General features: G+C 40.6%; 1 protein-coding gene across 1 annotated transcript; it reads left to right on the top strand.

Moving 5' to 3' along the window:
* Positions 1–343: 343 nt before the first annotated feature.
* On the top strand, positions 344–24,017 carry CDKN3 (cyclin dependent kinase inhibitor 3). The gene is made up of 8 exons (XM_002824755.5): positions 344–988; positions 3,785–3,867; positions 5,341–5,396; positions 12,560–12,604; positions 15,298–15,520; positions 19,705–19,736; positions 21,653–21,756; positions 23,786–24,017. The coding sequence occupies exons 1-8, from the start codon at positions 980–982 to the stop codon at positions 23,870–23,872; spliced, it is 639 nt and encodes a 212-aa protein (XP_002824801.1). The 5' UTR covers positions 344–979; the 3' UTR covers positions 23,873–24,017.
* Positions 24,018–24,367: the final 350 nt, after the last annotated feature.

The raw sequence follows: 24,367 nt of genomic DNA on the forward strand, positions 1-24,367 counted from the left end.
ATCTACACTGTAACTTGTCTAGTTTCTGGAATGATAAAACTTCAAGCATATAAAATATGTTTATACTCTAATTTTTTAGTTTTTTCCCTAGTATTTGTATGTCTAGATATAATTACAAAGTCTATGTGATGTGTTTTTCATGTGACGATCCAATACAGTGCTTCCCTGAGCCCTTAAAAAATAAAAAAAAAAATACAACTTGAAACAAAAACTCTCTACCGTAGCCACTACAAGGGAGGCTAAGGTGGGAGGATTGCTTGAGGCCAGGAGTTCGAGGCCAGCCTGGGCAACATAGTAAGACCTCCGTCACAAACACAAAAACTCCCAACCCGGGTTCCAGACCAGCCTGACCAACATGGAGAAACCCCGTCTCTACAAAAAATAAAAAAATTAGCCAGGCTTGGTGGCACATCCTTGTAATCCCAGCTACCCGGGAGGGTGAGGCAGGAGACTCGCTTGAATCCGGGAGGCGGAAGTGGCGGTGAGCCGAAATCGCGCCATTGCACTCCAGCCTGGGCAACAAGAGCGAACTCCGTCTCAAAAAAAAAAAAAAAAATCACCTCCCAACCCTATGGACCACGCTGACATCCTGCCATCAGAAAGCAAAGCTGTCCAGCGTCCCCCAAGGCCTAGGGCCGCCTTCTTACTCTTCCGCCCCGCCTCCGCCCCCTGCACTCTCCTAACTGGCGGGAGGCGGGCGCCCTCCCAGCCAATCAACGTCCCACAGGGCCCGCCTCCCGCGCGTCTTTCAAAGGTCTTCTAGGAACCAATCAGCGATTACAGGCCCAGTCTTCGGCCACCCAAAGGCGGAGTAAGAAACCAGGAGCGGATCTGATTGGTTGCTGGAAGACGCCGCGCCCACCTCACAGAAGGACGAACCAGTGAGCTAAGCTGCGGGGCGCGGGCTCGGCCGGGGCACCGGTGAGTCGCCGCCGCTGCAGAGGGAGGCGGCACTGGTCTCGACGTGGGGCGGCCAGCGATGAAGCCGGTGAGTCGGACGTGCTGGGGCTTGGAGGAGCGAGGCGGCAGGGACGCAGGCGGTCCCGGGGACCCGATCCTGGGCCGGAGGGCAGCCCTAGCCTGGTAGCAGTGCGACTTGCGCCGTAACCGTCCTGCGGGTCAGGGAGGTGACTCTGCCCCGCACGGGCACGAGAGACGAAGGAGCAGGGTCGGTGGCCGACGAAGGAAAGACGGACATTCGCTGTGCACCTGCTGTGGGCTGTCACCTGTCCCCTGCGGGGTCTCATAAGCCTCCCAACCTCCCAGCCAAAGAGGGCCGAGCCTCGTTGTACCGAGGAAACCGAGCCGAGGAGCTTGAGTGTCAGCGATGAGTGGGCGCGATACCCCAGCCCCGAAGGGTGCCCAGGCGCTGCCTGCGCCCACAGGGCCTGGGGAAACCTTGAGTACGAATGCCACGCCGCAGCTTGTGGGCGACACCACCGCTGTCACCATGCCCCAGGGCCACCTGGCAATGCTGCTGTTTTCCCGTGACGTTCAGAATCACAGGGCCTGGGGAAGCAGAAACGTCCGGCTCTGTTAGGATTAATAAACCTGGTGAATGTGCCACACGAATTTGAAATATGAATCATCAAAGCTGCTTTAAAGAAAAAACAGATGCAGGCAAGGAGCTGAAGATCCCCCAACTAACCCATATTTCCTACTGCCCGGCTTGACAACCTACTGGAAGCCTTTCCTTTGGGTGCAGTTGATTATAATACTTCAGATAGAGCCAAAGCAACAGAAATCCATAGCCTAGCGCCGGGTGGTGGCTCACGCCTGTAATCCCAACACTTTGGGAGGCCAAGGCAGGCGGATCACTTGAGGCCAGGAGTTGGAGACAAGCCTAGCCAACAAGGTGAAACCCCATCTCTACTAAAAATACAAACATTAGCTGAGCGTGGTAGTGCACGCCTGTAATCCCAGCTACTCGGGAGGCTGAGCCACGCGAATATCTTGAACCCAAGAGGCAGAGGTTGCAGTGAGCTGATATCACACCACTGCCCTCCAGCCTGGGCGACAGAGCAAAACCCTGTCTCAAGATAAAAGAAAGAAAGAAAAAAAAATCCATAGCCTAAATTAGCCGTCCTGTGATCTTCTAGTACCAAGACCGTTATAGAATATAGCTTCAGAGCTAGAAAGGGCATTAGGTGGTTACACTTGCTAATCCCTATGTTGCCATGTGGAGGGACATCAGCTGTCCTTCACTCCTGGCCTCTTTCTCCACCTGTCCCCATTGAGTTATCTGATCCCCGAGTTTGGAAGGAACTGAACACCAGTATCTCAACTTCTTCTTTCCTTCTTTCTTGGGATCTACCTACCTGCCTGCCTGCAGAAGGTGCTTTCTGGTCCACTCTGTGGCACACAGGAGCCCCAGACTGTCCATGGCCACCTGTGACTGGGTGGATACATTTGTCTAATTCTGGGGTGAACAAGGGGCAAGCCCACATGGCAACAGCTTTAAGCTGCATACTCCATTTGATATTCAATAATAAAACTCCATTTCCTTATCTTTCAGTTGGTTTCAACTAGGGAGTGAGAAAAGGGTATGGGTTTTATTCTGTTTTTTTTCTTTTTCTTTTGATTCCTTAAAATTTCAACAAGGAGTGTAGAAGTCTTCCATGTCAAAATGCTGCAGGATTAAGTTCCAACTGCTTAGATCAGCATACAAAGTCTATCTCAATCTCTCTAGTCTAGTGATTCATAAAGTTGCAGGCAGGTTATTTCACCTACACCACCCCCACCAAACTACTAGGCCATGTGGGGATGTTTTTTGAGAAAAGGGGTGGGCAAAACTACTTCTTCATCTCCTCTACTCCATCTCTATTTTGATATCACAGTTCCTCAATACACAAGCCCTTGGCTTAACTTCTTTCCTTTCTTTTTTCTTCTTCTTTTTTTTTTTTTTTTTTTTTGGCAGAGTTCGCCCTGTCAGCCAGGCTGGAGTGCAGTGGTGTGTTCCTGGCTCACTGCAACCTCTGCCTCCTGGGTTCAAGGGATTCTCCTGCCTCAGCCTCCCGAGTAGCTGGGATTACAGGCATGTGCCACCATGCCCGGTTAATTTTTGTATTTTTGGTAGAGCCAGGTTTTGCCATGTTAGCCAGGCTGGTCTCAAACTCCTGACCTCAGGTGATCTGCCCACCTTCACCTCCCAGAGTGCTGAGATTTACAGGCATGAGCCACCGCACCCTCCCTTTCCTATCTTCTTAAAAACCTGCTCTTCCTTCAAAACCCAGCTAAAGCATTTCCTCTGTGAAGCCTTCTCCAGCTCCCTACATGGTCACTCTCTTCTCTGTTCCACAGTGTATAGTTCTGCTTCCATTTCAGCACTTACATAATACCTTTCTTCTGTAATCTGTGCACACATCTGTCTCTCCAGCCATACTGAAGGCAGGCAATAGATCTTTTGCATCTCCAGTGTTTGGCAAATGAAGGTGACCAAGAAATATTTGTGAATGAATAAATCTCCTCACATTATAATTGAGGAAAATTGAGATCCAGAATCAACTGAAGTGGCTTGTAAGAGAGTATGCAGTAAGTGGCAGAACCAAGATCAGAAGCCAGATTTCTTGGTTCCCAATCCAACTCTCTTTCCACTATGCAGTGCTATAATTATTAATAGGAAGGTAAATAGCAGTCATTTATTATTAATATTGCTGATCTCATTCTGGATTGATGGCTGAATACATTGCAAATATGAATTCAGTGTGTGTTTAGACAAGGATTAGCTATCCTAAAACTACAAAAAAATTCTTTACAGTTATTTAACATAACATTTCTTTTGAAGCCCAGTTCAATACAAACAAGTGAGTTTGACTCATCAGATGAAGAGCCTATTGAAGATGAACAGACTCCAATTCAGATATCATGGTATGTTAGCATTTCTGATCAATGATGAGCTAAAATCACAATCTACATCATAAATGTAAATTTAGTTACATCATAATCTTAGTAGAATGTAGTTCACATATTGAAAATGTTAAGGGATTATCCCCCTCTAATTATATAATTCTAATCATTAAGGGATCTTCTAACTCCATGATTCATTTATTATCTATAATATAGAATAAGACTCTTTTTTTTTTTGGCCCTTCTACTAACTTAGTAGAAGCAAGTAAGTAGGAAATAGAGGTAGGATTGAAATAATCTCCCGTTTAGTATCAAAATCTACTTATTCTTTTATGACAAAAGAATAGTATACCAAATATGAGATGAGATATTTAATCATTTCTCATTAAATCAAATCCTAGGTAATACTTAGAAGTAATGTCACAGTAATGCGTCTATCAACAGACTCTGTTTAAGATAGAAGCCACATCAATGCAATAACAAAAAGTTTCTACATAAAATCAGCCTTTTAATCTTGGCAAGTGACTTATGGTTATACCGGATTCTTTACAATGAGCAATCAAATGCTTTCTCTCATCACTGCAAATATAATTGTCTTCTTAAGAAAGCACTATCCCTACTGTCAGAAGAGAAAGAGAGTCCTAAAGGTCTTTTGTCCTGCCATCAAATAGCATTACCTTCCATTTCCACTTAAAACTCCCATTTAAACACAAAAATTCATCTAATTTTCAAAGTCAGGTGGTATTTAGATGATGCCTCCTGTTTTCCTTTAAATCATCTTCTGACATGCAGACAAGGTGAGCCTCTGTCCCTGAGTACTGCAAACTGGGAATATGATTTCTTCACATTATTTCTTTTTAACCAAAAACCTGTGGTTTTCATCATATGAAATTATATCTGTTAAGGAAGTTCTATAAAAAAAATCTTAAAATACTAATGTAGAATAAATGCTGGGGAGAAAATTGTCAGATAGTCATTTTCCAATTCATTTTCCTAAATCACTAATACAAATTATCTCGGGTAATATACCACAGGATAACATAAGTACACCATATACTACCTGTTGGCAATCTAGGCATTATTATCTTTAAGGTAAATTTAAATTAACTTGGTTTTTTGTTTTCTTGTTTTTTGTAGAGACAGGATTTCACCATGTTGCCCAGGCTGGTCTTGAACTCCTGGACTCAAACAGCCTGCCTGCCTTGGCCTCTCTAAGTGCTGGGATCATAGGCATGAGCCACTGCACCCAGCCTAACTTGTCATTTTTAAGACTTAAATAATAACAAAGCAAATAAGTCCCTGTTTTAAAACTTTGTCTGTTTTTTTTTTGTGACCAACATATTGATATTTAACTGTGAATTCTTACTTTGTGACTACTGTAAAACTTTAACACAACTTTATTTGGTGGCAAGCACCCATATTGATTAAACTGAATTTCCATTTATAACTTTTTTAAAAACTTAACCAAACATGATAAATTTTTCTTCTTTTCAGGCTATCTTTGTCACGAGTGAATTGTTCTCAGTTTCTCGGTTTATGTGCTCTTCCAGGTGGGTAACACAATAATGGGCTTCCTATCAATATGTATATATTTTTTAATATATTTTTATTGCAGTAGCTTTTGGGGGAACAGGTGGTGTTTGGTTACATGAATAAGTTCTTTGGTGGCAATTTCTGAAATTTTGGTTGCACCCATCACCAGAGCAGTATACAGTGTACCCAATGTGAAGTCTTTTATCCTTCATCCCCCTCCCACCTGTTCCCCACCAGCCCCTGAAGTCCAATGTATCATTCTTATGCCTTTGTGTCCTCAAAGTTTACCTCCTGTTTATGAGTGAGAACATATGATGTTTGGTTTTCCGATCCTGAGTTACTTCACTTACAATAATAGTCTCCAGTGACCGGGTGCAGTCACTCACACCCGTAATCCCAGAACTTTGGGAGGCTGAGGTGGGCAGATCATGAGGTCAGAAGATCGAGACCATCCTGGACAACATGGTGAAACCCCGTCTCTACTAAAAATACAAAAATTAGTTGGGCATGGTGGCACGTGCCTATATTCCCAGCTACTTGGGAGGCTGAGGTAGGAGAATTGCTTTGACAGGAGGCAGAGGTTGCGGTGAGCCGAGATCGCACCACTGCACTCCAGCCTGGCAACAGAGTGAGACTGTCTCAAAAAAAAAAAAAAAAAAAAAAAAAAGAATAATAGTCTCCAGTTCCACCCAGGTTGCTGTGAGTGCCATTTTGTTCCTTTTCATGGCTGAGTAGTATTCCATGGCATGTCTGTGCATGTGTGTGTGTGTGTGTGTGTGTGTGTGTGTGTGTGTGTGTGTGTATGTATATCTCACATTTTCTTTTTTTATTATACTTTACAACCCCACTTTTTGATGGGGATGTTTGTTTTTTTCTTGTAAATTTGTTTAAGTTCCTTGTAGATTCTGGATATTAGACCTTTGTCAGATGGATAGATGGCAAAAATTTTCTACCATTCCGTAGGCTGCCTATTCACTCTGATGATAGTTTCTTTTGCTGTGCAGAAGCTCTTTAGTTTAATTAAATCCCATGTGTCAATTTTGGCTTTTGTTGCAATTGCCTTTGGTGTTTTAGTCATGAAGTCTTTGCCTATGCCTATGTCCTGAATGGTATTGCCTAGGTTTTCTTCTATGGTTTTTAGAGTTTTAGGTCTTAGGTTTAAGTCTTTAATCCATCCTAAATTAATTTGTGTATAAGGTGTAAGGAAGGGGTCCAGTTTCAGTTTTCTACATATGGCTAGCCAGTTTTCCCAACACCATTTATTAAATAGGGAATCCTTTCCTAATTGCTTGTTTTTGTCAGTTTTGTCAAATATCAGATGGTTATAGATGTATGGTGTTATTTCTGAGGCCTCTGTTCTGTTCCATTGGTCTATAGACCTATTTTGGTATGTGTACCATGCTGTTTTTGTTACTATAGCCTTGTAGTATAGTTTGAAGTCAGGTAGCGTGATGCCTCCAGCGTTGTTCTTTTTACTTAGGATTGTCTTGACTATATGGGCTCTTTTTTTGTTCCATACGAAATTTAAAGTAGTTTTTTCTAATTCTGTGAAGACAGTCAATGGTAGCTTGATGGGGATAGCATTGAATCTATAAATTACTTTGGGCAGTATGGCCATTTTCATGATATTGATTCTTCCTATCCATGAGCATGGAATGTTTTTCCATTTGTGTCCTCTCATATTTCCTTGAGCAGTGGTTTGTAGTTCTCCTTAAAGAAGTCCTTCACATACCTTGTAAGTTTTACTCCTAGGTATTTTATTCTCTTTGTAGCAATTGTGAATGGGAGTTCACTCATGATTTGGCTCTCCGTTTGTCTGTTATTGGTGTATAGGAATGCTTGTGATTTTTGCACATTGATTTTGTATTCTGACACTTTGCTGAAGTTGCTTATCAGCTTTGGGATGAGACAATGAGGTTTCTAAATATACAATCATGTCATCTGTAAAAAGAGACAATTTGACTTCCTCTCTTCCTATTTGAATACTCTTTATTTCTTTCTCTTGCCTGATTCCCCTGGCCAGAACTTCCAATACTCTGTTAAATAGGAGGGGTGTGAGAGGGCATTCTTGTCTTGTGACGGTTTTCAAAGGGAATGCTTCCAGCTTTTGCCCATTCAGTATGATATTGGCTGTGGGTTTGTCATAAATAACTCTTACTGTTTTCAGATACGTTCCATCAATACCTAGTTTATTGAGTGTTTTTAGCATGAAGCGGTGTTGAATTTTATCAAAGGCCTTTTCCAGATCTACTGAGATAATCATGTGGTTTTTGTCACTGATTCTGTTTATGTGATGGATTACATTTAATGATTTACATATGTTGAACCAACCTTGCATCCCAGGGATGAAGCTGACTTGATCGTGGTGGATAAGCTTTTTAATGTGCTGCTGGATTCAGTTTGCCAGTATTTTATTGAGGATTTTCGCATCGATGTTCATCAAGGATATTGACCTGAAATTTTCCTTTTTGTTGTGTCTCTGCCAGGTTTTGGTATCAGGATGATGCTGGCCTCATAAAATGCGTTAGGGAGGATTCCCTCTTTTTCTATTGTTTGGAATAGTTTCAGAAGGAATGGTACCAGCTCCTCTTTGCACCTCTGGTAGAATTCAGCTGTGAATCCATCTGGTCCTGGGCTTTTTTTGGTTGGTAGGCTATTAATTACTGCCTCAATTTCAGAACTTGTTATTGGTCTATTCACGGATTCGACTTCTTCCTGGTTTAGTCTTGGGAGGGTGTATGTGTCCAGGAATTTATCCATTTCTTCTAGATTTCTAGTTTTTTTGTCTAGAGGTGTTTATAGTATTCTCTGATGGTAGTTCGTATTTCTGTGGGTTCAGTGGTGATATCCCCTTTATCATTTTTTATTGTGTCTATTTGATTCTTCTCTCTGGCTAGTGGTCTATCTATTTCGTTAATCATTTCAAAAAAACCAGCTCCTAGATTCATTGATTTTTTGAAGGGCTTTTTATGTCTCTATCTCCTTCAGTTCTGCTCTGATCTTAGTTAGTTCTTTTTTTTTTTTTTCTTGAGACAGAGTCTCGCTCTGTCACCCAGGCTACAGTGCAATGGCACAATCTCGGCTCACTGCAAGCTCCACCTCCCGGGTTCATGCCATTCTCCTGCTTCAGCCTCCCTAGTAGCTGGGACTACAGGTACCTGCCACCACACCCAGCTAATGTTTTTTGTATTTTTAGTAGAGACGGGGTTTCACCATGTTAGCCAGGATGGTCTCAATCTCCTGACCTCGTGATCCACCCGCCTTGGCCTCCCAAGGTGCTGGGATTATAGGCATGAGCCACCGCACCCGGCTTGATCTTAGTTATTTCTTGTCTTCTGCTAGCTTTTGAATTTGTTTGCTCTTGCTTCTCTAGTTCTTTCAATTGTGATGTTAGGGTGTCGATTTTAGATCTTTCCCGCTTTCTCATGTGGGCATTTAGTGCTATAAATTTCCCTCTAAACACTGCAGATTCTGGTACATTGTGTCTCTGTTCTCATTGGTTTCAAATAACTTCTTTTTTTCTGCCTTAATTTACCCAGTATTCAGGAGCAGGTTGTTCAGTTTCCATGTAGTTGTGCAGTTTTGAGTGAGTTTCTTAATCCTGAATTCTAATTTGATTGCACTGTGGTCTGAGGGACTGTTTGTTATGATTTCTGTTCTTTTGCATTTGCTGAGTAGTGTTTTACTTCCAATTATGTGGTCAATTTTAGAATAAGTGTGATGTGGTGCTGAGAAGAATGTATATTCTGATGATTTGGGGTGGAGAGTTCTGTAGATGTCAGTTAGGTCTGCTTGGTCCAGAGCTGAGTTCAAGTTCTGGATATCCTTGTTAATTTTCTGTCTCGCTGATCTGTCTAATATTGACAGTGGGGTGTTAAAGTCTCCCACTATTATTGTGTGGGAATCTAAGTCTCTCTGTAGGTCTCTAAGAACTTGCTTTATGAACCTGGGTGCTTTTATATTGGGTGCATATGTATTTAGGATAGTTAGCTCTTCTTTTGCATTGATCCCTTTACCATTATGTAATCCCCTTCTTTTTCTTTTTTTATCTTTGTTGGTTTAAAGTCTGTTTTATCAGAAACTAGAATTGCAACCCTTGCTTTTTTTTGCTTTCCATTTGTTTGGTAAATATTTCTCCATCCCTTTATTTTGAGCCTATGTGTGTCTTTGCACGTGAGATGGGTCTCCTGAATACAGCACACGAATGGGTCTTGACTCTTTATCCAATTTGCCAGTCTGTGTCTTTTAACTGGGGCATTTAGCCCATTTACATTTAAGGTCAATATTGTTATGTGTGAATTTGATCCTGTCATTATGATGCTAGCTGGTTATTTTGCCCATTAGTTGATGCAGTTTCTTCATAGCGCCGATGGTCTTTGCACTTTGGTATGTTTTTGCAGTGGTTCATACCAGTTGTTCCTTTCCAGGTTCAGTGCTTCCTTCAGGAGCTCTTGTAAGGCAGGCCTGGTGGGGACAAAATCCCTCAGCATGTGCTTGTCTGTAAAGGATTTTATTTCTCCTTCACTTAGGAAGCTTAGTTTGGCTGGATATGAAATTCTGGGTTGAAAATTATTTTCTTTAAGAATGTTGAATATTGGCCCCCACTCTCTTCTGGCTTGTAGGGTTTCTGCAGAGAGATCTGCTGTTAATCTGATGGGCTTCCTTTTGTGGGTAACCCAACCTTTCTCTCTGGCTGCCCTTAACATTTTTTTCCTTCATTTCAACCTTGGTGACTCTGATGATTATGTGTGTTGGGGTTGCTCTTCTCGTGGAGTATCTTTGTGGTGTCCTCTATATTTCCTGAATTTGAATGTTGGCCTGTCTTTCTAGGTTGGGGAAGTTCTCCTGGATGATATCCTGAAGTGTGTTTTCCAACTTGGTTCCATTCTCCCCATCACTTTCAGGTACACCAGTCAAACATAGGTTTGGTTGACTCACATAGTCCCATATTTTTGGAGGCCTTGTTCATTCCTTTTAATTCTTTTTTCTCTAATTTTGTCTTCACACTTTATTTCATTAAGCTGGTCTCCAATCTCTGATATCCTTTCTTCTGCTTGATCGGTTCAGCTATTGATACTTGTGTATGCATCATGAAGTTCTCCTGCTGTGTTTTTCAGCTCCATCAGGTCATTTATGTTCTTCTCTAAACTGGTTATTATAGTTAGCAGTTCCTCTAACCTTTTATCAAGTTTCTTAGTTTCCTTGCATTGGGTTAGAACATGCTCCTTTAACTTGGAGGAGTTTGTTATTACCCACCTTCTGAAACCTACTTCTGTCAGTTCATCAAACTCATTCTCTGTCCAGTTTTGTTCCCTTGCTGGCGAGGAGTTGTGATCCTTTGGAGAAGAAGAGGTGTTCTGGTTTTTGGAATTCTCAGCCTTTTTGCTCTGGTTTTTCCTCATCTTCGCGGATTTATCTACGTTTGGTCTTTGATGTTGGTGACTTTTGAATGGGGGTTTCTGTGTGGGCGTCCTTTTTGTTGATGTTGATGCTGTTGCTTTCTGTTTGTTAGTTTTCCTTGTAACAGTCAGGCCCCTCTTCTGCAGGTCTGCTGGAGTTTGCTCGAGGTCCACTCCAGACTCTGTTTTCCTGGGTATCACCAGTGGAGGCTGCAGAACAGCAAAGATTGCTGCCTGCTCCTTCCTCTGGAAGTTTCGTTCCAGAGGGGCACCTGCCAGATGCCAGCTGGAGCTCTCCTGTACAAAGTGTCTGTCGACCCCTGCTGGGAGGTGTCTCCCCATTAGGAGGCACGGGGTTCAGGGACCCACTTGAGGAGGCAGTCTGTCCCTTAGCAAATCTCGAGCACTGTGCTGGGAGATCTGTTGCTCTCTTCAGAGCCAGCAGGCAGGAATGTTTAAGTCTGCTGAAGCTGTGCCCACAGCCATCCCTTCCACCAGGTGCTCTCTCCTAGGGAGAAGGGAGTTTATCTATAAACCCCTGACTGAAGCTGCTGCCTTTCTTTCAGAAATGCCCTGCCCAGAGTGGAGGAATCTAGAGAGGCAGTCTGGCTACTGTGGCTTTTCCACACTGTGGTGGGTTCCGTACCCAGTTCAAACTTCCGGCTGGCTTTGTTTACACTGTGAGGGGAAAACTGCCCACTCAAGCCTCAATAATGGTGGACACCCCTCCCCCCACCAAGCTGGAACATCCCAGGTTGACTTCAGACTGCTGTGCTGGCAGTGAGAATTTCCAGCCAGTGGATCTTAGCTTGTTGGGCTCCATTGGGGGTGGGATCCACAGAGCAAGACCACTCAGCTCCCTGGCTTCAGCCCCCTTTCCAGGGGAGTGAATGGTTCTGTCTTGCTGGCATTCCAAGTACCATTCAGTTGGAAATGCAGAAATCACCCGTCTTCTTTCTGCCTTGGTCTCGCTGGGAGCTGCAGACCAGAGCTGTTCCTATTTGGCCATCTTGCCCGGGAATCCCACATTTTCTTTATCTACTCATTAACTGATGGGCATTTGGGCTGGTTTTACATTTTTGCAGTTGGAAATTATGTTGCTATAAACATGTGTGTGCAAGTTATCTTTTTCATATAATGACTTCTTTTCCTCTGGGTATATACCTAGTAGTAGGATTGCTGGTCAAATGGCAGTTCTACTTTTAGTTCTTTAAGGCATCTCCACACTGTTTTCCATAGTGGTTGTACTAGTTTACATTTCCACCAGCAGTGTAAAAGTGTTCCCTTTTCACCACATCCATGCCAACAATATATTTAGAACAAGTATTTGGTCAACTAACACATCATTCTCTATACTTGGCAATAAGTAAATTTCACAGACCATCAGCACTGGGGAACACACTTTGCGAAGCCCTCATGGTGGACTATAGTTAAAGGAACATAGATCTACCTTTCAGCCCTTCCAGATCTGCAGTCACAGCCCTACACTTGTGCTTTGCCAATCTTAATAAAGCTTAAATCCTGGAGTACAAATGAGGCTGAGGACTACAACCAGGTACTTGTTACAGAAGAAACACAGAATACAGAATCCTTGATTAGGATGAATCCCTGTAATTATATTCCTAGAAATATAAGAAACTGAAATTCATATTCAAAATATAATTGAAACATATAAATGATTATGTGAAATGACTTTATAAAGTAGCTATATAAGTGTTTAAACATACCTGTTACATATGACGAAAAACTGACTTTTTTACTTGCTTTATTATTACTTATAGGTTGTAAATTTAAAGATGTTAGAAGAAATGTCCAAAAAGATACAGGTAGGTGTAATATCACACAACCACACTCATGGGTTTTTTAAATAAATAGCACTGAAAATCTCTCTGTCAAAAAGAACAAATCATAGTTTATTTTTAATATAGCAATAAATTTTCAATATTTTATGAAGTTTCAAACTATAGACTTATTCTGATATGTAAAGAGGTATTTGTGAAGACCATCATTTACCTAACCATGGAGTTGCTTTTCACTGATTGTTGTGTAGTTATATTATACATATAAACTACATTTGAGGTTAGAATGTAGAAGTTGGCAGGAAAAAAGTATGTAAATAGAAAACTGACATATTGCTCCCCCCAAGTCTTTACTATTCCTTGCAGACTTGACTGTGGTAGTAGAAATTAAACATGAGCTGGGAACTCCAAGTTAGCAGTGAATTGTGAATCCTGGATGGAAAATTTTGAGAGCCAGCATCTAGATGGAAAAGACAGAATGGGAACTGGTTGTTGCATGCTCAAGGATCTTCATACCATTATAGCCACTAGTCTAATAATCCTCATAATCTGCCCCAATTTGGAATTTACATATTGCATGACACTAACAAATGTGGATTTTCAAAAGATTTTATTCTGATTGGCCTGGAATGTCTCAAACCTACTAGTCCTACCAATATCCTTATAGTATGGCAAATTAAAACGTATATATTGCTTGATTCTAACCAGTATAGATTTTCTGAATCTTAAAAACTTTTCGTGGTTATTCTGGAACATCAGTTTGCTAATGTACTTTTAAAAATTTATTCCTGGTCAGGTGCAGTGGTTCACACCTGTAATCCCAGCACTTTGGTAGGCCGAAGCAGGTTGATCGCTTGAGCTCAGGAGTTCGAGACCAGCCTGGGCAACAAGGCAAAACCCTGTCTCTGCAAAAAATACAAAAATTAACTGGGCATGATGGCACGTGCTTGTAGTCCCAGCAACTTGGGAGGCTGAGGTGGGAGGATCGCTTGAGCCCAGGAGGTCAAAGCTGCAGTGAGCTGAGATGGTGCCGAGACCACAAGGTCTTGCTCTGTCACCCAGGCTGGAGTGCAATGAGCTGAGATTGCATTACTGCACTCCAACCTGGTGGCAGAGCAAGACCCTGCCTCAAAAAAAAAAAAAAAGTATTCCTTACCTACCAAAAAAAGACTTAAAGACGCTAATAGATAGTTGACCCTTGTAGTATTTATAAAAATTTTCTGCTTTAGACACACCCACCATGCTAGGAAATTTCTATTTGGAGAACATTTAGATCATAAGCAAAATATATGTAATTTAAATCATTGGTTCAAAGTCAGTCTTGTACATTTTGGAATGTCATATTCATTTAGCATTTTCTATAAAAACGATTTCCAATTTTTTTCAAAAAATTTTTTTTTTCTGCAATGAAATCTTAAATGGAATCCAGTACATAAAACAGGTCAATATGTTTGATTGGAGACCTAGACTCTCCCTGCAGCAGTTCCTGAGATACTTTCTTAGCCCTTTCTCAGAAAGTTGGAAAATCACTGGATAATAAAAATTACCAAATGTGTACAAGAGGCAAATAGATGTACAGTACCGTACATCTCAGGGATTAGTTCATGAGAAGGTACTTTGTACTTAAATAGGTAAATGTCCTTGGATTTAAGGGGCAGGGAGAGGGCTGGAGTTGGGAGCACTTAGATCATCCAGAGTTGTTTATTTTAAACCAAATGCTCAATAGTTAATATTGCCATAAAGAAGTCCCAGTGTATAGAATGCCTATAGTATTCATATCATTATAATGAGAATAGCTAGGTCATATAAGTTTAATACAGGTAATGTTTTATTTACTGGCGACCTAGTCTATAAAATTAAATACACAAGGATGCATTACAGTGCAGATATGAGGGAGAATACTAGCACTCTGACACCATGGCCATGCTGGAGATTTTATATACAATACTCAGAGTCAAGCAAACAGCTAAGTGATGAAGTAGCAGACATGGTTGATTTTGTGAGAAAAAGAAAAAAAGTGCTATCATCCTTAATTGAACATAGATCTATCATACCTTAATTGATAGCACTTTTCTTCTTTTTCTCACAAAATCAACCATATTTGCTACTCACTTTTAAGTGTTTTAAGAGTTATTTTATGCCAGGCATGGTGGCTTATGCCTGTAATCCCAGCACTTTGGGAGGCTGAGGCGGGCAGATCACCTGAGGTCGGGAGTTCAAGACCAGCCTGACCAACATGGTGAAACCCGTCTCTACTAAAAATACAAAATTAGCGGGGTGTGGTGGCACATGCTTGTAATCCCAGCTACTTGGGAGGCTGAGGCAGGAGAATCACTTGAACCTGGGAGGCAGAGGTTGCAGTGAGCCGAGATCGTGCCATTGCACTCCGGCCTGGCGACAGAGCAAGACTCCATCTCAAAAAAAAATTTAAAAAAAAAAAAGTTATTTTAAAGCAGTATTTATTGCAAAAAAAATTTTTTTTGCAAGAACAGCAATTGACTTATTTTGAAATTCAGTAAAAGGCATTTTGACTTGTAATATGAGGTTTAATTCTAGACACCTTTTGATTCAGACATATCAATAGGCACTTCAGATTTATAAATTGTCATTTGGTATTAGTTTGGCTTAAGAAACTTAACTTCATATTCTCCCTCTTGATGGTATTTAAATGTGTGATGTTTTCTATGTGTGTGTGTCTGTGTATCCTGGTCTATTGGCAGAAGAACTAAAGAGCTGTGGTATACAAGACATATTTGTTTTCTGCACCAGAGGGGAACTGTCAAAATATAGAGTCCCAAACCTTCTGGATCTCTACCAGCAATGTGGAATTATCACCCATCATCATCCAATCGCAGATGGAGGGACTCCTGACATAGCCAGCTGCTGTGAAATAATGGAAGAGCTTACAATCTGCCTTAAAAATTACCGAAAAACCTTAATACAGTACGTTCTTCTTTTCTCCATACACTATGTGAGAAATGTCTCAGTCAAAATGATTTCTGGAATTATGGTAGCCCTATTCAGTTATTACCTACTTCATAGTTTGTTGTAAGGATTAAAAGGTAATAATGCACTAGAAAAGCACTGGCACAATGTCTGGTACAGGGTAAGTAGTCAAATATGTGCTGTTATTACTTTTCAAGAGTAGGGACAATAAATGAGTAGATTTGGAAATTATTAGAACAAGGTTACAAGCTTTTTTTTTTATTTCTTTCCTTTAGTCTTAGACCTTTAGTTGCAATTTTGGGACCCACCTTTCTCCTCCTAACCATCACCACCTCACTTATTAGCTTTTCAATTGCTTAGTTGCTTTCAATAGCAAGAAAATCTATTTTTTGGCCAGGTGCAGTGGCTCACGCCTGTCATCCCAGCATTTTGGGAGGCTGTCGTGGGTGGCTCACTTGAGCTCAGGAGTTCGAAACCAGCCTGGGCAACATGGCAAAACCCCATCTCTGCAAAAAATATACAAAAGAACATGCCAGGCATGGTGGTACGTGCCTGTAGTCCCAGCTACCCAGGAGGCTGAGGTGGGGGGACTGCTTGAGCCTGGGAGACAGAGGTTGCAGTGAGCCAAGGTGACAGTACTGCACTCCAGCCTGGGTGACAGGGAGACTCCATCTTAAAAAAAAAAAATAAAGAAAGTCGACTTTTTCAAAATTAGCTACCAAAAAAGTGACCTCTAAATAATAAGCAATCCTAAAAATATGACTTGAAAATTACATTTGATGATATGACTCTGCTAACAGATTGAAAGAGGGCCTCTCATTGTGTGTCAGTGGCTATAAAAACACAAGCTGCTGGTGTGAAAGTTTAAAACAAAATAAGATGGGTAAGGAAAGGGGACAAAATAAGGAGGAAAGAAAAGCAGCTTGGAGGAAGGCCGGAGAGAGTGGCAGTGGGCAGTAGATAGTAGCATGGCAAAGATTCAAAGGGGCGATGTGGATAATAAACAAGAGATGCTCTGCCGGAAGTGAAACACACAAAGCAACAGAGAGCCAGCCATGGGCAGGAAACTGGCCTTTGCTGTGCATAATATACATTTCATATTCTAATAACCTGCTTAATCCTTTCTGGAATAAGGTAGGGTATTAAATAGTTTATGACCTCAAAAGCCCCAAGTTCCTTAAGGGCATTGCTTTGAGCTAGAAGTATAGAAATTATATCAAATAGCCATGAGGTTCTCAGGGCACCTAGTGATAGGACAAGCCCAGCCAACTTCTCCCCTTAAACCTATAGCCCAGGGGCCTCATGCCAACAGTGCCAGTTCTGAAGGCAAACCAACTAGTACTAGGGTCTTTGGGGACACACACCTGTTTGTGGCCAAACTGAACTCTGACATACAGAGAAATATAGTTTGCAGAATATGCAGTAAAGAACTAGAAGCCATTCTACATCGTATTGTTTCCCATCTTCCTCTATGGAAAAGCATAGTCACTTAACCAGTACTAATTATAAAAGCTAAATTTCAAATAGATCCAGTTGTTGATGTGAAAGTTTCTGATACATATAGGTAAAATAGTATTAGATAGTTAAATGTAGCTGGGGAAAAATATTTTCCAACATAGGGCCCTATTTTTCAAACCATTTTGAGATCTTTTTTTCTTTTTTCAAATAAATTTTTGAAAGCAGCCTCTACTGAAAAGTTTCCAGAAATCAAACTAGCTCTGTTCAGTGAAGTGAAGCTTAACAAATTCTACTCTAGCTGGTTCTGGCAACCCAAATGCTCTGATGTTTGTGCAGAGTACAAACAGGATAGACAGTAGATGGGTGACTTTGCATATGCTGAATGTTTCAGTCTCCCATAAAATAAAGCATCTGACAACTGGAATTTTTCATTGTCCTAGAGCTTTCGAAGGTGTCCTACAGTAACTAGTTTATTTTCTATCCATTCTGCCATCTTTGAGGACCCACACTTCTAGACAGCTATAGAGCTTATCCTTCAGCAACAGGATCTGGTAAACCTTTTTCACTGTCCTGTTGTCTACCAGTGCTGTCTCACTGGTTCTGCCTGGACATTTGCAGCCCTTTATAAAATCAGTGAACAACACTGCTTGCCTACTGTATTTTGTAGTTTCTTGGGGCTATTGTAACAAAGTACCACAAACCAGGTAGCTGAAAACAGCAGAAATTTCTTCTTTCCCATTTCTAGAGGATGTAAGTCCAAAATTAAGTTGAGAGCAGAGTCATGCCCCCTGAGACTGAGGAGAGTCCTTCTGTGCCTCTTCCTAGCTTCTGGTGGTGGCTGTCAATCAGTGGCAGGCCTTGGCTTGCAGCCAAATCCCTCCAGTCTGCCTCTGTCATCACACGCTTCCTTGTGTGTCTGTGTCTTGGCATGGTGTTGTCCTCGTGTAAGGACACTAGTCATCTAGGATGAGGGCCCGCTCTACTTCGTCTTAACTTGAATATACCTGCAAAGACTCAAATTCTGAATAAGGTCCCACTCACAGGTACAGGATAAGGACTTCAGCATGTCTTTTAAGGGGGACATAATTCAACCAGTAACACCTACCATGTACCACATGCTGAGACTACCAAAGGAGGCACAGTCCCCACCTTCGAGGAACCTATAACTAACACTACCATTTAAGTGCAATAAGACAGGAGAGGCAGCACACAGGAAAATGATCCTTTCTGTAGGAGCACAAAGGCATTTTAGGAAATGAAATTTGAGGTTTTAAAAGATGAGTAGGAGTTCATTAAATATAAGAGAAAAGATGAAAATAGCAAAAGGTATAAAATAGTATTAATCTTGCAAAAAGACACTGAAGTGTTCTATCTTGATCTTTTTTTTTTTTTTTTAATAAGGCAGTTGTCTCTCTCTGTCACCCAGGCTGGAGTGCAGTGGCACTGTCATAGCTCACTGTAGCCTTGAACTCCCAGGCTCGAGCGATCCTCCCACCTCAGGCTCCCGAGTAGCTAGGACTTCAGGTGTGCGCCACTGTGCCAGGCTTTTTTTTTTTTTTGGAGAGACAGGGTCTCACTTTATTGCCAAAGCTGGTCTTAAACTACTGGACTCAAGCAGTCCTCCTACCTTGGCCTCCCAAAGTACTGGGATTATAGGCCTGAGCCATCATGCCCAGCCTCTACCTTTATATGGCAGATCCAGATCTCTGAAACAGGCCCATGTCTGGAACACTTTGTGGAAAGCAAGTTCATGAGTAAGACTAGGGGTCAGTACCTATTCGGTCCTCTATTTCACATCCTAAGGCAAAATATATATCTACAGCTTTACCTATAATACAATACAATACAGTAATTGATGTCCATAATGATAAGTCATCTACACTAAATTAGGCTCAGTATACCCTCTAAGTACATTAGGAAGCATGTAATACATTTTTTAGGATCTTTGAAAATGATTTAAATGAATAGTTTTGCTACTGAGGGTTAATCTCCATTTTTCTGGAAAATCCAGTTATACAAAACTGCTAATTTCTTTACAGTGCTAGATAACAGCAGCTAATGTTCATTTACTTCTTACTCTGCGCAAAGCTGTGTTCTAAGTCCTTGGCAAATGCTCACTCATTTGTGAGCCTCATTTAATCCTCACTCTGGTGTACATACTATTGCTGTCACCATTTTAAAGGTGAAAAGGCTGAGTCCCAGAGAGATTAAATAACTTGCTTAGCTTTACACATCTAATAAGTGGCAGAGCCAGGACTCAAGCCCAGGCAGTGGTGCTCCAGAGCCCATGCTACAGACTTCGGTGATACCCTATCACTGGACTCCTTTAGATACATGAATGGTTATTATCTACATGGCATTTGTCCGGTAACCACTCAGATTTTGTTTAGACAGAGGAATAATCAAAGTGACAGTTGGTAAAAGTCTGATTTCTATCTATTGGTAACATGCTCCATTTCTCAGATGTGGATCTTGGAGCCTAAAGAGGTCATTAAAAAGACTCTGCCTATCTTGATGCTTAGAGGCGTTCAGAATTCCTCCCAACAAAGAAATAAGCACACCTTGCTCTCAGTTGATTAAACCAAAAATATTTATTAATCTTCGTGTGCAAGGCACTGTGCTAGGCATTAGAGTTGTAAATAGAAGGCAGAAAGAGCAAGTCTTTAGTTGTAACTAGGGATGGAATGAAATGTACAAACTTCAAAACTGTATTTCCCTTTCAGCTGCTATGGAGGACTTGGGAGATCTTGTCTTGGTAAGAAATATATTTCTATTATTTTTTTAACCGCAAAATAGACAAACTTCTGTTTCCAGACTGTATGTTCATTTTGTATTAAAATGGAACCAACCAAAATATAAGTTTGCTAAGACTCAAAAGATTACTTAAGGCCCTAAACATGGTGTTCCCTGGAAAGCTTGGGTGGGAGTGGGAGGTATTATCAGCATTGTTCTGGAGGATTCTGGCAAAACATCATTTACAAGTCTTAACACCTGCATTCTTATTTTTTAACATTTTTTGATGTTCTTCCTATGTAGGTGTTATAATACAGTAACTTCCAAATAGTTTCCATAAGTAACTATTTATGAATACCAAAGTTAATTACTATATATTAATTTAAAAATGTTTTAAATGTACTAGGAAAAACAAAAAGAGTTCATGAAATGCCACACTGGAGTAGTAGTTATTTTTTTAGTGTTGGATGATATCAAAATTGAAAGCTTTTGTGTTCAAAGAATACTATCAAAATGACAAGACAACCCATAGAATAGGAAAAAATATTTGCAATCTATATATTTGATAAGGGATTTGTATCCAGAATATAAAAAGAACTCTTACAACTCAGCAATAAAGATAGGCCGGGCGTCGTGGCTTATGCCTGTAATTTCAGCACTTTGGGAGGCCAAGGCAGAAAGATCACCTGAGTTTAGGAGTTTGAGAACAGCATGAGCAACATGGTGAAACCCTATCTCTACAAGAAATACAAAAATTAGCCAGGCATAGTGGTGCATGCCTGTAGTCCCAGCTCCTTGTGGGACTGAGGCTGGAGGACTGCCTGGGCCCAGGAGGTCAAGGCACCAGTGAACCACGTTTACGCCACTGCACTCCAGCCTAGATGACAAAGTGAGATCCTCTCTCTCTCAAAAAAAAATAATAATAATAATAATAAACAACACAATTGAAAAATGGGCAAAGTATCCGAATAAACCTTTCTACAGGCAAGATACGCATATAGTCAATAAGCACACGAAAAGATGCTCAACATCATTAATCATCAGGAAATGCAAATCAGAACCACAGTGGATACCACTTGACACCAATTAGGAAGGGTATTATAAAAAACATGAGAAATAACAAGTATTGGCAAGGATATAGAGAAATTCGAACCCTCATGCACTGTTGGTGGGAATGTAAAATGGTGCAGCTGCTTTGGAAAATAGTCTGGCAGTAGTTCCTCAAACAGGTAAACATTAACATATGACTCAGCAATTTCACTCCAAAGTATATACCCAAAAACTTGTATACAAATGTTTATAGCAGCATTAATCATAATAGCCAAAAAATGGAAACAGCCTAAATGTACATCAGTTGATGAACGGATAAACACAATGTGGCATATCCATACAATGGAATATTATTTGATCATAAAAAGGAATTAAATACAGACATATGCTACAATATGTATGAACCCTGAACACATTATAAGAGAAGGCAGACACACACACAAAAATATTGTATGTTTCCATTTATGTCATTGCTTAGAACAGGCAGATCTACAGAGACAAAGTACACTAGTGGTTGCCTATGGCAGGGGTTGATGGGGAATAGAGGATGATAGCAAAAGGGTACACTTCTTTCTGAGGTGATGGAGTGCTTTAAAATTGACTGTGGTGATGGTTGCACATATCTGTGAATATACTAAAATCACTGAATGGATGAACACTTTAAATGGATGAAAGAATGAAGCCAGTGTTAAACTTTAATTCAACCATATGGTGATTTAAGATCATAATTTAACTGTCAGAAACACACACTAAAAGTCTCAGTCTTTTAATTCATTTGGAACAATTACACCAGTCTTCTGTATCAACAGAAGTCTTATTAAATGTAAAATCCTCTACCCTGTCACTAGTTATTTAATAACATATTATTTTTCTGTCATGTTCCATTAGTAGCTGCTTGTCTCCTACTATACCTGTCTGACACAATATCACCAGAGCAAGCCATAGACAGCCTGCGAGACTTAAGAGGATCCGGGGCAATACAGACCATCAAGGTGAGGAGGTGGGCGGTGCTTGCTTGGTTGTGGTTGGGGTCGCTGTTACAAATACAGATTCATATGTAAGCAAAAGGGCAGTGAAATGAAAATCCAAAGCACTCTGTTATTCAAATACCACTTGCTTATGCTTTTAGTTTTTAAAAATTTACACGTAAATATAATCCAGGTAGTCTAAAAAAGCACACAGTATTTCAAACAAAATAATGAAAATTTGAACTTCCTGGTTTACTTTTCCAGGATCTACCTACTGCTCAGTTTTTGCCCCAGTCAGTTTTGGGAATGGATCCTCTCACCTAGAACAATGAGAGGGTTATTATTAATATAAACTTGGTAGGTTCTTGGGTAGATTCTTGGCCAAAAAAAATCTATGGAAGATCCTATTATATCACCAAAACATTTAATAAAGACAGATGAATGACTATAATACAAAAAATGGAAAGCAGTGCTAATTATCCTTTGCAGTGGATAACTGGGGACATCTTCCACAGGTACATTCCCCTAACACTTCAAAACACTGCACTAGCAATGCCAAGGATATTGTATTAATCATGTTACTGAAAAGATTCTGCAGATTTCACTTCACTTTGTAGATCTGTAAAGCTAATGTGCCTTCCTTTCAGAAGCGTGCCCTCTCAGCATTAAAATCCGCTCATCAGAGGCGTGGGCACCAAAGAATCCTGGCCGTTAGGCAGCTCCCTAGACTTGAGAGCCCATCTTCCCAGGGTTGGAGGTCTAATCCAGTGTCATTAACAGTGGATTATCATAATTACTGACAAATTCACCAAGCAACCTGATTCTTAGGGCTTAAATAAGGTCATTAACGGTACAATCCATACAGGATCCACTCCACTGTACACGTCTGAAACAGACAACTCTCCTTATGTTAAAATCAAACGATGCGGCCAGGAGCGGTGGCTCATGCCTATATCCTAGCACTTTGAGAGGCTGAGCTGGGTGGATCACTTAAGGCCAGGAGTTGGAGACCAGCCTGGCCAACATAACGAAACCTTGTCCCTACTAAAAATACAAAAATTAGCCAGGGTGGTTTTGTGTGCCTGTAGTCCCAGCTACTTGGGAGCCTGAGGCACAAGAATCGCTTGAACCTGGGAGGCAGAGGTTGCAGTGAGCCGAGATCACACCACTGCACTCCAGCCTGGGCGACAAAGCGAGACCCTGTCTCAAAAAAAAAAAAAAAAAAAAATCAAATGATGCTTCAAATCCAAAAAGTTCGCCTCTCTTCTCTTGAAAACAAAATACATGGCCATGGCCAGATGTATATATGAATATCCATATGTTTTACATCTTTAACATTGCAGATAATTAAGCCTATATTACTACAGACTGTCAGTTTATCACCTCAGCATTCTGTGGCAAACAGGCTTGCTGGTGTTAGCAATGCAGTTTCCACATCTCAATAAGGATATGAAATGAGATGATTGGCAGAGTAAGAATATCTTCTGGGAAGCTATTAAAACTCCAAATAAATTATTTAAAGCTTTTATTTTGCTTATCTGCTGAGATTAGCAATACGGTTTGTTTTTAAAAAATATTGTCTATGAGAATTATCCCTAGTGCATTATGTCATCACAAAAAGCAGAAGACTAGGGCTTCTGTAAATTGAGAAATGGATTTTGTCAAATATACCAGTTACTTGCTACAGAAAGTGCTCTGTCCTTCTTACCAGAGGGGAAAAATGTTAGCAAAAATAATGCCATTATATACTGTTTTAATCTTATTTGGTCCTGTAAGTAAAGAGAGAAAGGATTTTAGACTTAAAACATATCCACCTATATTTCATTTCACCTTCTGATTTTTAGAGACTTATAGAACAATAGTTTTTCACACTACTATATGGCTTTACTAAAAGATAAAACTCCCCCATGATGCAAATGCTTCCTTACCCAAAAAGATGTAGAATTGTGCTTAGCCAAGTATTTTTTTTTTATTCCTGATACCTGCTAATATTGTGCCCACACTGAAAACTAGTTTTCTACAGTGTATTCCAATGTATCTTTACTTTTTTCAGCAATACAATTATCTTCATGAGTTTCGGGACAAATTAGCTGCACATCTATCATCAAGAGATTCACAATCAAGATCTGTATCAAGATAAAGGAATTCAAATAGCATATATATGACCATGTCTGAAATGTCAGTTCTCTAGCATAATTTGTATTGTACTGAAATGAAACCACCAGTGTTATCAACTTGAATGTAAATGTACATGTGCAGATATTCCTAAAGTTTTATTGACAAAACTCACTGTGTCTCTTTCATTTCTTATAGGAATAGGAAAATTGGTATGCAATTTTCCTTTTAGAAATGAACTGGTTGTTCTGGTATATTTTACCTGGAGGTAATGCTGAAAACATGCATTTGGAAAAATATTTGACTGCCTATTTTTAATACTTAGTACTGCACTTTTACTTCATTTTACTGTAACCACTGGGTAGCATATGACAAAGTAATAAGTATGAGAATTGGTATGAGTGCCCAAACTTACTTTTAAATGTCTCCCTCCCCATCTATTCCTCCCAAAACTTCTTCCACTTTTGACTTCATAGACCTACGGAATTGAAAAGGATCCTGTGAGTCTTCCACTCGCCCC

Source organism: Pongo abelii, chromosome 15, assembly GCF_028885655.2.
Source record: "Pongo abelii isolate AG06213 chromosome 15, NHGRI_mPonAbe1-v2.0_pri, whole genome shotgun sequence".
NCBI lineage: Eukaryota > Metazoa > Chordata > Mammalia > Primates > Hominidae > Pongo > Pongo abelii.